This window comes from Pongo pygmaeus, chromosome 1, assembly GCF_028885625.2.
Source record: "Pongo pygmaeus isolate AG05252 chromosome 1, NHGRI_mPonPyg2-v2.0_pri, whole genome shotgun sequence".
NCBI lineage: Eukaryota > Metazoa > Chordata > Mammalia > Primates > Hominidae > Pongo > Pongo pygmaeus.
In genome coordinates, this window is record NC_072373.2 from 120,892,491 (window position 1) to 120,910,613 (window position 18,123).

The window sequence follows — 18,123 nt, forward strand, 5'->3', positions numbered from 1 at the left end:
AGAACTTCATTATATCAAATGCTGTGACAAATTACCCAAGGAGCAGAACTGTGATTAAGAACACAAGCATACTGGCCAGACGCGGTGGCTTGCGCCTGTAATCCCAGCACTTTGGTAGGCCAAAAGGGTGGATCACTTGAGGTCAGGAGTTCAAGACCAGCCTGACCAACATGGTGAAACTCTATTTCTACTAAGACAAACAAAAATTAGCTGGATGTGGTGGTGTGTGCCTGTAGTCCCAGCTACTTGGAAGGGAGGCTGAGGTGGGAGAATCACTTGAAATTGGGAGGGAGGCGGAGGTTGCGGTAAGCCAAGATTGCGCCACTGCACTCCAGAGCCTGGGCAACACAGAGAAACTCCATCTTAAAAGAAAAAAAAAAAAAAAAAAAAAGAACACAGCATACCAGTCAGATAGGTAAAAGTTCAAATCCCTGCTTTCCCACTTACTCATGATGCGACCTCACCAAGTTGCTTAAATCCTCCAAGGCTCAGATTACTCACCATTAAAGTGGAGACAACGTGCCAGGATGGTTGGAAGTATTAAAGAGACTATAAGAGAAGCACCTGGTACATCATGAACAACTAACAAATGGTAACAGGAAAACACTGAAACCCTCCAAGAAAATTAATGGACAAAGGACATGAGCTAAAAAGTCACAAGTAAGGCTGGGCGCAGTGGCTCACGCAATTACTCACAATTAAAGTAATCCCAGTACTTTGGGAGGCCGAGGCGGGCGAATCATGAGGTCAGGAGCTCGAGACCAGCCTGGCCAACATGGTGAAACTCTGTCTCCACTAAAAATACAAAAAATTAGCTGGGGGTGGTGGTGGGCGCCTGTAATCCCAGCTACTTGGGAGGCTGAGCCAGGAGAATTGCTTGAACCCTGGAGGCGGAGGTTGCAGTGAGCTGAGATTGGGCCACTGCATTCCAGCCTGGGCAACAGAGTGAGACTCCGTCTCAAAAAAAAAAAAAAAAGTTGCAGGTAGGAAATACAACCAATAAATCAGCATACAGTAACAGACTTATTTCCTTTAGTCACAGAGGAAATGCAAATTAACACAAAAGGTGACACCCCCCCTTCAATTATCAAGTGATAATTCCTGATGCAGAGGAAGGTGTGGTGAAACTGAGCCATCCACATTGTTGGTGGCTGTGAAATCTGTACAAGTTTTGTGGGAAGTAATTTGGCAATATGGGTCATCACACAAACATGTTCACAACCTTTGGCCCAGACATTTCCTTGGGAAGTAATCCAGGATGTGGAAAAAGCTAGGTGTACAATGATGCTTCTGCCATTGTTTATAATGATGGGAAAAGTACATTTATTTTTTACTTACATAAAGGGTAAGACCATAGTAAAAAAATACACAGTGGGTGGTATCAGCCCTCACAGGTCAGTGGAGTAATTGTTTTGTGTTAAAGAGGGACGTATAACCAATCATTTAGGCCCCCAGACAGTCCCTAAACCCTGTTTTAATTCATAGTTGAATATATTTATTTGGAAAGGCTTTTAGAGCTCTACTAGCCAGCGGTCAGATTAATAGATCTAAAAATTATGTTCCTAAATCTGTTCATTCTCTGGTGAAGCTTGGAGTAATTTGAAACTAAGGGAAAGCTAAAAAGGGAGAAAGTATTCTGTCATCTGTACACCAGATTTTAAAATCTGTTTAGAGGAGGAAAGAAGCAAACCAGGGTGGAAACTTCCATTCTTCAGCCCAGGCCATTAAAGGCGCAGCCCCGACTGAGTGACACATCAGAACTAAGGATGGGCTCTTTCTTCTTTTCCTCCTGTCCCCCTGCACCTCCATTTCCCCATCTGGAGGAGAGGTTTGGCGAGTCTCTCTCTCCGCCTGACGTGGCAAGTTCAGCCGGACCTCAGCTGCTTGCTGGGCTATGCGTGTGCAGCCGCAGCGTGAGTCACATCTTCTATCACATCTCCATCTGTGTGCTTTGTGGCGCAGGAGGACCCCAAGGGCACTCCAGGAAGGCAGGATTGTGCAGAGACGACGGCACCCAGTCCGAGCTGTGCCTTCTGTCGCAGGCTCCTTGAATGGTGAGGGCTTCTTGCAGCTACATTCCCAGGGTGGGTTGGAGTCGGTCCTGGCATAGTAACTCCAGCGAGAGTGGGCGGCAACTAACTGAGGCCACTGGCTGAGTTATAGAGTCACAGATCTCAGGCCTGGGCACAGAGCCCAGCCTCCCTCGCACCCTACAGATCCTCTAGCAGTGGTCCTCAACTGGGGAGAACATCAAAATCACCATGGGAGATTTTACAATCATGCACATGCCTCCATCCCACCTACTGTCTCAGCATGGCCAGCGGTGGGGCTCTGGTAGGAATATTGCTTTTAAATCTCCCCAGGTGATTCTGATAAGCCCCCTTGGTTAAGAATCATGGTTACAGCTCATGGAGGGTGGTCCTGTAGGCTTTTTAACATTGCCTACGTGGGGGATTCTTATCTTGTATAACAAACAGCTCCCACCATCCCTACTCTCTCCTTATGATGAGCAAAAGTCTTCTCTGTTGGGTTTCACCTGAGCCCCCCAGTCCCAGGAACAAGCCTCATTCCTCTTCTCAGGGCTGACTTCTTCCCATTCCTAAGGATGAAATCTTCCAGAGCTAACAAGCTGTAAATCATGTAAAATCCTCAGGAGAAATCCTTTGTTTTTGAAACACCCATTGGTGCAACTATTAATCTGTGTCGATTCAGTATCATTTATTTGAAGCTTCTTTCAGGTAGCGAGGGATGTTACCTCTAAGCTCACCGTGGACTCCGGCCAAAGCTTGGCTCATTGACCTTTGGAAGGTCAAGAGTCAGGGAGGCAGCAGGTGTTTAGCAACCACTATTATATGTACATAATGGACTCTAATAGAAGCAGATGACAGGGTCTGAAAGACTGAGGCTTCCTGTTAGAAAGCATTCCATTGTGGGAATGGGCACCTGCCTTAAGAGTTCTAATGAGTGTCCACCCCTGAAAAAAGAAACTGCATGAAGCTTGTGCTAAAAATGGTCATGTGTCATCGTGTGTGGGTCATTAAACCACCATGTCAGTCATCAGCTTTGAGCGCCCTTTAATCCAAGGGGAACTCATGAAGCTTACTCACTGAGTCATCCCAGGCCTACTATTTTTATTTATTGAATTAAAGTCTAATTTTGGATTTTTAAAGGTTTTACTAAGTATAATGAAAGTATTTTGACATTTAAAAACCATTTTTATTAAGCATTCAAAGTACTAAATTTCTCTCTTCTAAATTCCTAGTCTAGACCCTACAGAAGTACATTAAGTACCAAGACAGGGACCAATGTTCCAGACTAAATAATACTTTTTTATGATAGACAAGCTGGAAAGACAAGCACAACCAAGTGTAAAATCAAATCTCACAGTGAATCCACTGCTGGGGAGTGATGAGGAGATACACGACTTATGAATTAAAATCTTGGTAACTTACATAATCCCTGAGGAATTATTGATTGAAGGGAGGGCTATATATTCTTTCTGTTAGAAGATTAAATCTGTCTCTGATGGGACTTGTCCTTTATGAAGCTTGCTGAAGTACATACTGTTTTCAGGATATTTGTAAATTGTTTATATATAAGTGGATAAATTATATATGTATAAAATGTAAAATATGCTTATCCCTTTATGTTATTTCTGATGCAAAACTTTGGATTTAAGTGTGTACTTTAGCCGCTTTGTCTTGTTGAAAAACTGTCTTCTCCAGTGGAATTATGTTTGGCCAGAAGATTTGAGTACACAAAGGAGTTTAAAAGCAGAAAAAGTCCTGTGTTGGACTGCACGCACTTGAGTGAGATCCAAGTTTCCCACTTCGGAGAGCAGATGTTCAAATGCCCCAGAGGAGAAGGGTGGAGACAGAAAATGAGGTGTGAGAAAATATGTGACTCAAGAGGACAGCATGTTTTTCCAAGAGAAGGGAAAGGGCCTGGTTTCTCAGCCCCACGAACCCGCAGCCCCATCCCTTCTCCACCAACAGCAGGCCAGGGCACAGCGCGGCGAGCATGTGTTTGCCCAGCAATGCCTTGGGCTCAAACCCTAGCCCTGGGCAATCTGCCTCATTCATGCCAGGATGTTTCGGGCACGGTGCCTTCCATACTAAGAATGAACAACTTTCACTGGGGGCTATGACTGTATCCCAGGAGCTGAGCAAGAGTTTTGTTCAGAACTGTTATTAATTCGAATTCCTTTGGAGGAGTTGCGATTTCTGAGGAGGAGGGAGGAAGCTGCAGGTGGGCCACAGGAAGGCTCCTGAAGAATGTCCATTGCAGTTGCTTCTTTCTGACGCCACCTGGTGGCCATGTGCAACTAAAATCACCTCCACATGCTCCCACAGCCTTTAGTCCCACAGACACCCGACAAATCCCACTTTGCTGGAGTTGTTGGATGTAATCAGCTTGTACTTCCAGGGCCAAAGCTACGTGACCCATTACTGATGTATAGCATAGTTTCTTCCCCTGGTAGGAACTGTTTGTTTGTTTTTGAGATGAGGTTTTGCCATGTTGCCCTGGCTGGTCTTGAACTCCTAGTCTCAAGCCATTCACCCTCCTTGGCCTCCCAAAGTGCTGGGATTACAGGCATGAGCCACCATACCCAGCCTGGAATGGATTTTGATGCATGAGGAAAACTCCAAATTTTATAATTCCATACTTCAAATGTGTTTTGTAAATGTGTATATGATGATTAGATATTAACCTCGGCAGAACAAAACATTTATTTTTCACGTCTTGTATACATTTTCTTTTTTTTTTTTTTTTTTTTTTTTGAGACGGAGACTCGCTCTTTCACCTAGGCTGGAGTGCAGTGGCGCGCTATCTCGGCTCACTGCAAGCTCCGTCTCCCGGGTTCATGCCATTCTCCTGCCTCAGCCTCCCGAGTAGCTGGGACTATAGGCGCCCGCCACCGCGCCCGGCTAATTTTTTGTGTTTCTAGTAGAGACGGGGTTTCACGTGTTAGCCAGGATGGTCTCGATCTCCTGACCTCGTGATCTGCCCGCCTCAGCCTCCCAAAGTGCTGGGATTACAGGCGTGAGCCACTGCGCCCAGCCTGTCTTGTATACATTTTCTTATCAGGCCAAATTGTGCCGGGGTGCAATTTCTTGTAGAAAAGCTCTCAAACAGGCAGGCAGAGGAGAGCTCTGTGTGGAGGATGACAAACCCCTCCTACACTGTTCCAGGCTCTGATATAACAAAATTTAACGTTTCAACTTTACCAAAACTTTCCCTATCTCTATTGGAAATGCACTAAAAGTTTACAGGATCTTATGCACCTTTTTTTTAGGAAGCAAAAAGTGGAGAAAAAGGGCCACAGAAGGATCAACTGTGGAAGATTTTCAATTGTCCTTCATGAAAAGGCACCACACTCAGATTCAACTCCCAGTAAGTTGATGGGCTTGGGCTGGGTGCTCATTCTTCAGCGTCCCTCCCCATGGGGTCTGCTCACAGTAGGCACCAGCTTGCCATCTGCCACTCCAAGAGCATTTCCCTACACTAGGATGTTGCATGTTGTATTTATTTATTTGCAAAATGTAAAGAATTAATAGGCTGGGCATGGGGGCTCATGCCTGTAATTCCAGCACTTTGGGAGGCTGAGGTGGGTGGATCACTTGAGCTCAGGAGTTCAAGACCAGCCTGGCCAACATGGTGATATTCCATCTGCACAAAAAAATACAAAAATTAGCCAGGTGTGGTGGCTCACGCCTGTAGTCCCAGCTACTTGGGAGACTAAGGTGCGAAGATTGCTTGAGTCCGGGAGGTTGAGGCTGCAGTGAGCCATGATCATGCCACTGTAGTCCAGCCTGGGCGACAGAGTAGGACCCTATTTCAAAAAAAAAAAAAAAAAAAGAAAGAAAAGAAAAGAAAAAAAGAATCACTTTCAATAAGATGTGGTTAAGTAGAGTAAAGCACGAACACCTGTTTCTAGCTGAAAATGAAGGACTCCATGGACCCAATCACAAGATGTCTTTCAGTCTGTCCATCCTCATCGTTCCCACATGACCCATAACTGTACCTGGTAAGGTTACTGGCTACGTGAGAGTTGCTGCTGCCTTGGATATAATGCATTTCATAGAAGCAAAGGAAGTTGGAGCTGGGAGGTGCCCGAGTACATGCAATTCAATGGCTTTTAGTCATAAGATCCTTTCTTCAAAGATAGTTTAAGGAGAGAAACATCTAGCAGAACTGCCCTGGGAGAAGAGCTGAGGCTGGAGGCCTCTGCTCAGGCAGCCTCTCAGCTTAAAAATCACCTCTGAGCCTAACCTACCTACCCAGCTTGTCTCCCCAGCTTACACACCAGGAAGCTGCACTGGAGAGCTACCCAGGCTTTCTTACATCCGCACTGCCTGTGGCCCAGAGCCATGCCTCCAGCTCTGCCTTCTGTTATGTCACATTTAGTTCTGCATTGGCTTCTCTGTAGATGACACATTTCCAAATAATAATAGGGTTCATTGATTGAAGACGTATTATGCCAGATGGTATAACAAAGTAGGTGTTTTCCAGGTGTAATCGGAGTGTCCCTGGGGTTTCCTGAAACCCTTTCGGGGGGCCACCAGGTCCTTCCTTTACCAGCCATATAGCTGTGCAACGCTAGTATTACAGGCAACTGATGGAGATGCAGCTATGGAATCCAGTTGCCTTTTATTAAGCCAGATATTCAAGATATTTGCCAAAATGTAAAATGATGCCACTCTTCTCACTAAATTTTTTGGAAATAGTTATTTTCATTAAAAAACTGCTATTTTGTTAATATGAAATGGAGTTATTACTTTTTAAGTGCCATAATAAATAAAATTATCTTTTAAACATCTCAGTTTAAAATTCTAAAAAAAAGTGCCCTGGAACTGCTCATTTAGTTTTGGGAAATCTAAATGATTCGCACAAGCAAAAAATGACTAGTAATCTATACATTAGTAGTTCTCTACCAATCCATCTGCAGTGGACTGAATGTTGAATGATAGCTGTTCTCCAATGAAGGGGGATTTTCACCTCAGGCATATAAAATGGTATATATTATCATTTTATGGTAGATTAAAACCACAGAAACAAAGGCTGTTTAGGGTCCTCAATTTTAAGAGTGTAAAAGTGTTCTGGAATCAAAAGTTTGAAAACTGTTGCCACTGTATATCACATAACTCTCACAACATCCCTGTAATGCAGGAATGATTATCTTTATTTTATAGATAAGGAACTAGAGGCTCAGAGAAATTAAGTGACTTGACAGGACCAAAGAGTGAGTGTGAGTGTATTAGTTATCTATAGCTGTGTAACAAAGTATCCCAGAATTTAAGGCTCGAAACAACAAACATTTATCATCTTAGAGTTTCTGTGGGTCAGGAATTTGGGAGCACTTTAGCTGGGTGGTTCAGGCTCAGGGTCTCTTATGAGGTTTGGTCAAGATGTCAGCCAAGGATGCCGTCATCTGAGGGCTTGACTGGGGCTGGAAGATCTGCTTCCAAGATGGCTCACTCACATGAGCATTGGCAGGAGGTCTCAGTTCCCCAACATGTGGGCCTCTCCAATAGGCTGCTTGAGTGTCATTATGACATGGCAGCCAGCTTCCCCCAGAGCAAGTGATCCAAGAGAGAAATACCAAGATGGAAGCTTCAGTGTCTTTCATGGCCTAGTTTTGGAAGTTACATGCCATCACTACTGCTCTATTTTATTTGTTAGAAGTGAGTCACTAAACCCAGCCTATACTCAAGGAGAGAGGAATTAGGCTCTACCTTTTAAAGAGTGTCAGTTCAGTTGGGTGTGGTGGCTTATGTCTGTAATCCCAGCACTTTGGGAGGCTGAACCAGGATTGTTTGAGCCCAGGAGTTCAAGACCAGGCTGGACAACATAGGGACCCAATATTTAAACATAAAAGCAAAACAAAACAAAAAAACACAGAAGGTTGAGGCTTATGATTGAGCCACTGCATTTCAGCCTGGGAGCAACAGAATGAAACCTTGGCTCAAAAAAATAAAAATAGCACGTTAAAGAATTTGTAAACATATTTTCAACCATCATAGCTAATAAGTAGCAGAGCCAGGCTTCAACCCTGGGCCTTCAAACTCATTCCATTTGTTAATATGAAATGGATTTGTTATTATACAATGAAGTTACTATATATTGTATAATATGTTAAAAGTCAAGATGTCAGCCAGGGATGACTTCACTTTAACATACTTTGAAAGACAATGTTAAAAATGAGTCTAACCATGAGTTCAGTAAGGCAAGAAGCATTGGAAGAGGCTTTGTCACTGCAGCATCTGTCCTGCAGCAAGATGTTGCTTGGACATCCAGTCCTGACATGCTCACCCGCCTGGCCCCAGGCTTTCATACTCTGGCCTTACCTGGAGTGCTGCTCTGTCCACAGCCTGCAAGACAGGTTCTAGACCTGCACCAGATACACATGCTGTCTGCTACTAGCTTCTCTGAGGCTAAGAGAGCAAAGTCATGATTCAGGTTCCCTTATAGGCTTATGAATGTCACATAGAAGAAACCCATCTTTCCAGTTGTCTGGATGACAAAATACAAGCTCTTGGCCACAGCAGGGTCTGAGAGAAAGAATGTGGATGTATCAGGTCTACTATGGAAAAACAAATACAAATACAAGGTTGTCTGATAGTTCAGTGGGCCAAATTGCCGCAGATCCATTCATTCAGCAAAACTTTACTAAGCCTAAATATGTATGCTACATCTTGAGATTTTCATACAAGAAATGTTAATTATCAAAACATTTCTCAGTTGTCAGAAGGGAATCCCAAATGTTACCCCAGGCTGGCAACTCCCCTTGGTGACACAGCCGGGATGTTAAGCACTTTGGTGCCAAACACATACCCTGCACAGTTACAGCTCTGCTCTCCACACCATATTTTATGACTATAATCAAGACACTTACCCTTCATTCATGCAACTTGGGCTTTTTCAGATTCTGATACAGGACACAGCTTCTGTTCTGATTCTGGCACTGAAATGCAGAGTAACAAATGTCAGGACTGTGGCACTAAGATTCCTACCTCCCAAAGAGCCTGCAGGAAAGAACCAACTAAAGGTAACACTCACCTGGGGCCTCAGAAAGGCGAGTGGGGACAGCCACTGTTCCCAGGCAATGAACTGTATTTTTAATCTTTTCTTTCCAGAATTTCATTATAGGTACAACACTCCAGGACAGAATTACTCAAATCATAGCAAAAGAGGTGCCTTTGTCCAGCCCCATTCTTTAGATGAAAGTAAAAACTCTTCACCCTGTAAGTACATCTCCTGCATGACCCCATCCATATCAACAACCTAATGTCCCAGGTATGGGACATTCACATGACACTGGCCACTGCTTCCATCTGGGAAGCCCTGGCCTCTCCATTCTGCTGCCCAGGTCTTGTGCGCTCACCTGACACTTCCAAATCCAGCCCTACACCTGGATGGCAAGAGGCTGAGCTGGGGCTGGAAAATATGAAATCGCAGTGACCAAGGACTTTGAAAGTAATTAAGGGCTACACCAGTGCAAATTGGTAGCAACCCATAAATGTTTGCTGAACAAATAAATGACTTACTGGATAATCACTACTATTATTGTTGCTATTCAGAGGTGGCTAATGCTTTACATATATCCCTACTAAAAGACAGCATGTAGAGAAGTAGACTATTTTTACACTCCATAGACATCATGTTGCTAACTTCCAATGCAAAAATTTGCTGTCTTTGAAAAAAAATTAAAACCCTACAAACACATATTTCAAAAGATGAATGGCATGACTGCTCTTTCCCAGGCTCTTGAAAGAAAGGAACTCATACCCAAATAAGGAAAGCTCAAAGCAAAATGGGGTAAGTTCTAAAAGCAGGGCAAAGTGTGCCAAGGGAACAGGAAGGAGGGAAGGAAATACTCCTAGTTTTACTCCTGAACAACAGCTATACCTGATTCTCTGAGAGGTGCTACATCTTGCCGTCATACCTTCAGAGCTCTTCCTCTCCTTCTCTGGGAGAGGGCACCAAGAATGTTTCTTATTTTTCATGATGGCCGGTGCCCAAGACTTAAGAATGTCATTTACCTGACTGACCTCAGCTGTGTCTCCCCTCCCCACCTCCAGCTGCCACATCCTCCAATTGCATGTATTCTTTTGAAGTGACAGTCACTAAGACTGGAGAAGCCACGGGGCAGATTTCTTCACTATCTCCTTGGTCTTGAGGTCTACAGCCTGTGACACTAGTCATGCCAGTATATGAACGAGGGCTGCAGTGGATTCATCCACAATGTGATCTTGAACTTCATTAGCTAACTAAGGGGGTAGAAGTCATAAGGAGGCAGCTTTCCCTCTAGGTTACAAAGACCCTTACAGCAGTTGGAGCAGACAGAAAATGGAGGGGGCTGAGGCAGGGGGTTGTGAGCTCATCTGTGGACCAGAAGGCAATGGACTTTGTCTGGAAGCTGTAGATCTGTACACTGGACTAGAACTGGACCAGGTGACACTGTGGTGCTTACTAACTCTGAGTTTCCAGTAAAATCCAAAATTACATTTGGAGACTACCAAAGAATCAAGATTGAGCTCATTAGTGCCTCTTCATCATGTCCCAAGTCTAGGTGGTCAGCATGACTCAATCTTGGTTTCTGGCTTCTGCCCTGCCTTGCATGTCTGAGGGACAATCTCTCCCAGCGTTCTTTGTCCAACGGGACCCTCCGGAGGGTGAGTGAAGCCTGGCTACTTGACACCAATGAATGAGACAGGAGACCTGGAGGGAGAATGAGGGGAAGACACAGAGAAGAAGAGGGAAAGGGAAGGGGAGAAGAGAGCCTTGGTGACAGAGAAGGCAGATTTGTTGGCCACTGACTCGTCTCTTTTCCTTTATCTGTCTTTCTTCTTGTCTTCCATGGTGACTTTTCCACATTTTCCTTCTCTGTTTAGACTCTATTTTCTGGAATTGTCTTTGTAACATAATCATTAATTTCTACTCCTAGAATCTTAACTCCTAAAATTGAAGAGGATTTCAGAAATCCATTTGGTCCAATCTCTTGGAAGATATTATTCCTCCATTTATCAGATGTGGTTGTTAAACCCAGAGAAGTCAGATGTCATGCACAGATCACACAGCAAGCACCCAGGGAACCTAAACTCCTGGTTTCTATCTGCTAATAAAAATCTTTTTTTTTTTTTTTTTTGAGACAGAGTCTTACTCTATCACCCAGGCTGGATTGCACTGGCACTATCTTGGCTCACTGCAACCTCCACCTCCCGGGTTCAAGTGACTGTCATGCCTCAGTCTCCCAAGTAGCTGGGATTACAGGCACCCACCACCACACCTGGCTAATTTTTGTATTTTTAGTAGAGACAGGGCTGGTCTTGAACTCCTGACCTCAGGTGATCTGCCCACCTCGGCCTCCCAAAGTGCTGGGATTAAAAACATGAGTCACCGCGCCTGGCCTAAAACTCCTTTTAAAATTGAATTTCTTTTCCTAAGTTCAGAATACTTCATAGAAAGTTCTCTATTAAAAATTTTATTCTTAGAGACAGGGTCTAGCTCTGTCGCCCAGGCTGGAGGGCAGTGATGTGATCATAGCTCAATGCTTCCTTGAACTTCTGGGTTCTAGCGAGCCTCCTGCCTTAGCCTCCTGAGTAGCTACAAAACTGTAGGCACATGCCACCATGCCCAGATAACTTAACAAAAAATTTATAGTTAGTATGGAAGGGGTTTATGAATTTTTTTTTTTTTTTTTTTGGAGAGACAGGGAAGACTGGTCGCAAACTCCTGGCCTCAAACAATCCTCCCACCTCAGCCTCCCAAAGCACTGGGATTACAGGCATGAGCCACCGCGCCCAGCAAAAGTTGTTTGTTGTCTATGTTTCCCAGTTTTCTGATTTATTAAAATTTTATGAAATATTTCATTCATACAAAAAGTTCAAGGAATGATACATAGGCACCAGTTGGGGCTCATTTTTGATACTCTGAATTTAATGATAGCTAACATTTTTCAGCTTTTTTAAAACCCAAACAGATCTGTTCTCAGAGAGTGAATTCAAAATCCTTTAAAGGTGAACATGAGCCCACACCAGGAAAGTAAGTATTATTTCATTATTACTAACAAAACATTTCTCATTGGTTGGGTGGATACAGTGTACTTGATAGTGCATTAGCTACCTACCCCAAGATAACCTAGATCATTAGGAGTAGAGCCAGGATTCAAACCTAAACCTATCTAATCCTTCAATCATTCATTCGTTTATTCAATAAACCAAGTCATCGTGCTAGGTACTGAGAACACAGGACAAAGTCAGCCACTGTCCCTGCCCTCACAGAGCTTACTTTTTTGGCAGAGAAGCCGCACAGTCTTTGTAAGTGCCAAGAAGGGGACATACAAAGTCCTATTGATCTAATTTGGGGGTTCAGGGAAGCTGAGCTTCGAAGGATAAGTATGAATGAACTAGCAAGGGGATCTGGGGGCAGTGAAGAACATTCCAGTCTAGGAAAGCTTCCTGTTGTGAGAAGGCAGTTGGCAAGTTCAGGAATGATGTGGCTGGAACCCAAAAGAGGGAGCGGCAGTGGAGCAAGATGAGGCTGATGAGGGAAGGTTGGTGGAATTGTCAGGGCCAGACCGTACAGAGACTTTTCAGCTCCAGGAAGTATTTCAGAATCTTAGGAGCAAAAGGAAGCCAATTAGGGTATTTTTTTTTCTTTTTTTTTTTTTTGCTGTTAATTCATTTTTATTTTTAGAGATAGGGTCTCCCTCTGTCACCCAGGATGGAGTACAGTGGTGATCATATCTCACTGCAGCCTTGAACTCCTGGGCTCAAGTCATCCTCCCACCTCAGCCTCCTGAGTAGATAGGATAATAGGTGCACATTTAAAAAAAAAAAATTGTAGAGACGGAGTCTTGTTATGTTGCCCAGGCTAGTCTCGAACTCCTGACCTCAAGTGATCTTCCCACCTTGGTCACCCAAAGCACTGGAATTACAGGTGTCTGGCCCCCCGGTGAAGTTAAAAAAAAATTTTTTTTTGAGGCAGGGTCTTGCTCTGTTGCCCAGGCTGGAGTGCAATCTTGGCTCACTGCAGCCTTGACCTCCTCGGCTCAAGTGATCCTCCTGGCACAGCTTCCTGGGTAGCTGGGAGTACAGGCATGTGATACCACAGCTAGCTACTTTTTTTTTTAGTAGAGATGGGGTCTTACTATGTTTCCCAGGCTGATCTTGAACTCCTAGCCTCAGCAATCCTCCTACCTCAGTCACCCAAAGCACTGGGATTACAGGCATGAGCCAGTGTGGCATGCCCACCCAATTAAGTTTTTTAATCAGGGAATTTAAAAAGTTTCTTAGTGTTTTAAAGGGTTAGTCTAGCTACTGAAGGAGTGGAAATGAATTAGAGGAGTGAAGACTGGAGGACAAAGGCCAAATACGAGGGCAGTGCAATAATTCAGGTGAGATGATGCAGCTTGACCAAGGGTGGTGGAGATGGAAAGAGAAAAGTCTGTGTATTCATTCAAGAGCTATTTAAGAGACAGAACCAATAACGCAGCAGAGTGTCTAACAATTCAGGCTCTGCACTCAGAGCCACTCAGTCTGAACCTACTACCCTCTACCATAGTCTAGCACAGTGTTTAAGAACGTGACCTTTGGAGACTTCTTGGGTTTTTTTTTTTTTTGAGATGGAGTTTCACTCTTTCGCCCAGGCTGGAGTGAAGTGGCACGATCATGGCTCACCGCAACCTCTGCCCCACCGGGTTCAAGTGAGTCTCCTGCCTCAGCCTCCTGAGTAGCTGGGATTATAGGCACCCACCACCATGCCTGGCTAATTTTTGTATTTTTAGTAGAGAGGGGGTTTCGCTATGTTGACCAGGCTGGTCTCCAACTCTTGATCTCAGGTGATTCAACCGCCTCGGCCTCCCAAAGTGCTAGGATTACAGGCGTTAGCCACCATGCCTGGCCGACTTCTTGGGTTTGTCTTGGTTCTGTGTCCTTGGGCAGGTTCCTTGACCTATGTGTACTTCCATTTCCCCACATGTAAAGTGGGAATCATAATAGTGCCAAACTCATTGAGGACTGAGTCCATACATATAAAGCACTTAGAATGGTACCAGGCTCATAATAAGTACTCAGCAAGCGATGGCTGTTATACTGTTGACCGCGGAGACTGATGGGATATGGGGAGAGAGAGGACTCTGCACCACTCTGCCATCCCCTGCCCAGAGTATTTCATTAGTTAGGGGCCCCGGATGCTGGATCACCTCTTGCCTGGAGGATCAATCCAATGTGTTAAAATAACTTGCAGAACCAATTGATGCTCATATGGTAGGGGAGAGGGATGAAAGGATATTTTCTGGAGATGATATTGCTCACAAGTGTTTTATTACCAAAGTAATGCTTAACAGAGGAAACCTAAAGCCGGAGGAAGCTGTGAGGGTGGCTCTATGACAGCTCTGTCAACAAGCAAGTTCTCATGGCATCCCTCAGGGCCACTGCTCATGCTTGAGAAAAGCCTAACTCCAGGCAGTGCCCTTCACAGACTATGCAAATAACCCCCTAGAGCCATGCTCTGCACAACCTGAACAGCCCAGTGGCCCTGCACCCCTCACTCACCTAGTGCAGACTTCTGGCCCATCCCTGAGAGAGAACCAATCACAGTGTAGTAGGCAAGGGGAGCCTGTTTACTTCAAAAGGAGCTGCTTTTATTTTTTGACTGCTTCTGTCTCCTTGGGGTGAAAGCTCACTGGTGCCGGAATGAACTCAACCCAAGGTACCTGCAATTGGCAGTTTTGTGTATTTGTTTTATAAAAATGCAAGGTAGAAATTTGGCCCCAAAAGGCTGGGCGCGGTGGCTCACGCCTGTAATCCCAGCACTTTGGGAGGCCGAGGTGGGCAGATCACGAGGTCAGGAGATCGAGACCATTCTGGCTAACACGGTGAAACCCCGTCTCTACTAAAAAAAATACAAAAAATTAGCCGGGCGTGGTGGTGGGCGCCTGTAGTCCCAGCTACTCGGGAGGCTGAGGCAGGAGAATGGTGTAAACCCGGGAGGCGGAGCTTGCAGCGAGCAGAGATCGCACCGCTGCACTCCAGCCTGGGTGACTGAGTGAGACTCTGTATCAAAAAAAAAAAAAAAAAAGTTGGCCCCAAAAGAATGAAAATGGAATAAAAAATGTCTTTAGAGTCTTGCCTCTTTCTGTACTAGAGGAAAAGGAGATCAATTCCGGGAGAAAATACCCGCATGGTCATGGCAACAACCTTTTTCTGAAGCCCAGCTGCGGTCAGCCACATGGGAGTATGAGAGCTAGGAGGGCAGCAGGTGCATGAATCCACCCACACCCAAACCACACACATAGAGCCATTATCGACCACAGAGCTGACGTGAACAGGAGTGTGATTGAGGGTGGTGCTTGACACAAGTATCAATGTGCTTTTGTCTTCCAGAAAAAAACTTCAGGCTTTCATGACCTACAGCTCAGACCCTGCAACACCCTCACCCCATTTCTACTCCTGCAGGATTTCTGGAAGCAAATCCTTATGTGACTTTGATAGCACTGAAGAAATAAAATCTGAGGTGAGGACTTAGAAAATCATTCAAGAAGTCTTGCAGCTCGTAAGTTTGATCTTGATGCCCACAGAACTGGCAGCTCTTAAGTTATTACAGTATCAGAGCTTCAGAAAATGCTCTGCTAAAGACAATTTTGTGCTCAGCACTAAGCTAAAGACACACAGCCTCAGCAGCCGCATGGTTTGTATTATTCTAAATTGGTTCCAAGGGAAATTTCCTGGAGAAAGTGATTTGTGGGTGGTGCCTCAGCTACAGGATTTCCCGGCCGGGGGTTGAAGGCACTGGGTCTGTTCCAGTGACACTGTGATCAGAGTTGCCAACAGTTTCCTATTTCAAATCACCAACTCGAATCCCCCGGCCACTTTCAAATGTTTCCATATGCATGTGCTGTATCCCTGAATACCCTCTCAGTGGTTATGGCCCCCAAATCCCCATCAATGGCCCCTAAGAGCTGTTCTTTTTTTCTCTTTCTCTGCCGCAGGGAAACAGCCCAGCTGGCGGCTGACCTCACCCTCTGATTCATGCTCATCAGTCACGTGCTGGTCTTTTTTTCAGTCCCTTTCCCTAACAAATATATTCCATCTCAGACTGGTCTCCTAGGAAACCAACCCTCAAAACCAGAAATAGACCAAGAGGAAAACAGGAATACTCTGAAAATTCCACCTTGTAATGTTTAATAATGAAAGAACCCAAAGAACAGAAACAGCAGTTAGTTTATGTAATTAAAATGTGTGGACTTTTCCTCTGTAGATTTTAAACTCGGCTTTGGATCATGCCCTAAGGACAGCAACCATTTTGAAAGAAACTACAGATCAAATGATTAAAATGATTGCAGAAGACCTTGCTAAAGCACAGAGGTGGAGGAATCGACTGAAATACTAGTTCAACGCTAGGCAACCAAGGATTCAAAAGAAAAAAATGCAAAGAAAACTTGATCTTCCCCCAAAATGTATTTTACTTACTACACAATTTAGGAAGATGACTTTCTAGAGAAAACACAGAAACCATAAGACATGGGTAACACAAAGTACTTAAAGGAAAAAGAAAAAAGAAAGGACTTCTGATTCTTAAAATCAAAAGCAACCAACAAGTATTTATTTTAAAATAAATCTATGTTCTTCTTAACTCATAATAAAAGAAATCAAAACAAAACAATGAATTTCCTTTTATCTATTAGTCTGAAACAAGATTAAAGTTTGAAGAAACCCTGTGTCAGTGAGGGTGGAGGGAAACTGGTACTCTCATATGCTGTTGGCGGAAATGCAACCTTTTTGGAAGACTATTTGGTAATATCTACCAAGTTCCACAAATTCCAAATCATGTACCTTCAGAGCAGCAATTCCACTACTAGGAATTTCTTTTATATATAAGCCACACAATGTGGCATGATATATGTACAGGGAAGGGCACTGGAGCACTGATGGTAACAACCCCAAGGGGGAACTAATCTAAATACCTCCTGTGATGATTCATAAATGACAATACTTTGTAGCTACCGAAAAGAATGAGGTTGGATTATCTGCAAAAGTCAGTGAAAGAAGCAAGATGCCTAAGCATATATAGAGAGAGTTGTAACCTCTGGGGTCTTGCTATGTTGCCCAGGCTGGACTTGAACTTCAAACAATCCTCCCGCCTTAGCCTACTAGTGGCTGGGACTACAGGCACACAGCACTGTGCCTGGCTCTTCATTTGTGTATTTTTTTTTTAAAGGGCATACATATTTTCAGGAAAGATACCTAAAAATCTGAAGTGAACCTCTAGTAAAGGAAACTGGGAGTTTTGGGGGAGAAAGGGGTTTTTACCTTCTTTTCTGTACTATATGAAATTCTCACAATATCTTATAAGTCAAAATTATTTGTTTAAAGATCGCTTGAAGTCAGAAATATGTGAAAATAATAGCCTTAATGAAATTTTGGAAAAGACAATTCATTAAAACTGTGTACCAGAGATTAAGTACATTTTCATGCAGACCAGAGCAGGCTTTTTTTTTTCCCTTCCAGAGCAAGCTTTTGCTTTCCTTCTTTAAGAGTGATTTATTACCTCCTTAGTGACAGCACAGCAGGGTATTGGCTCTTTCCCCCTTCCCTGAAACTTCTGATTTTCATTCACCCTAGACATTCAACAAGTGGTTTCCCAGCTCCCAGAGTTTGGCTCAGTGGTCAGGAGGGAGTTGAATCTATTCCCACTTTAGATTTTCGTGCCAATGTGGGCAGTTGGTATTTGTCTAGCTGGCTGGAGAATGGATTGTTTTTAACTTTGGGGTTTGTAAATTGGTTTAGGGTGCCCTGGAAGAGATAAAGCAGAGGGTCAGTCTGAAAATACCTCTGACTTTATGGCCAAATTTACTTCAGGCTGTGGCACTGTAAGGAAGATAGCAAGGAACTGTGGCTGGTATTAGAAAAAACAGAGCTTAAACTGTGTATGTTCTATTAAATAAAACTTGTGGGAGGTCATTTTTTTGGACTAAGCTCCTACAGGAGACCCCAACAGACCAGACCAAACTAGAATGGAGTCACTCATGCTAGGTGCCATGTAATCAAACTGAACTTTAAAATAGGTCAGTTAAAAAAAAAAAAAGACCCAGAACATTCACAGTATCCCATTAGAAGG

General features: G+C 44.0%; 1 protein-coding gene across 5 annotated transcripts in view; it reads left to right on the forward strand.

Annotated features, from left to right (window-relative positions):
- Positions 1–16,665, forward strand: part of AKNAD1 (AKNA domain containing 1) — a 42,391-nt gene extending 25,726 nt beyond the window's left edge. For 2 of the 5 annotated variants that reach the window (XM_063664546.1, XM_054483604.2), the window contains 7 exons: positions 1,963–2,054; positions 5,297–5,394; positions 8,927–9,049; positions 9,138–9,245; positions 11,964–12,045; positions 15,390–15,519; positions 16,264–16,665. In XM_063664546.1, the coding sequence (XP_063520616.1) occupies positions 1,963–2,054; positions 5,297–5,394; positions 8,927–9,049; positions 9,138–9,245; positions 11,964–12,045; positions 15,390–15,519; positions 16,264–16,395 (765 nt within the window). In that variant the 3' untranslated portion in view covers positions 16,396–16,665. Of the gene's footprint in view, positions 1–1,962; positions 2,055–5,296; positions 5,395–8,926; positions 9,050–9,137; positions 9,246–9,343; positions 10,544–11,963; positions 12,046–15,389; positions 15,520–16,263 lie in introns of those variants that run through there. The other 3 variants (XM_054486405.2, XM_054484875.2, XM_054484104.2) reach the window with 2 other exon arrangements.
- Positions 16,666–18,123: the final 1,458 nt, after the last annotated feature.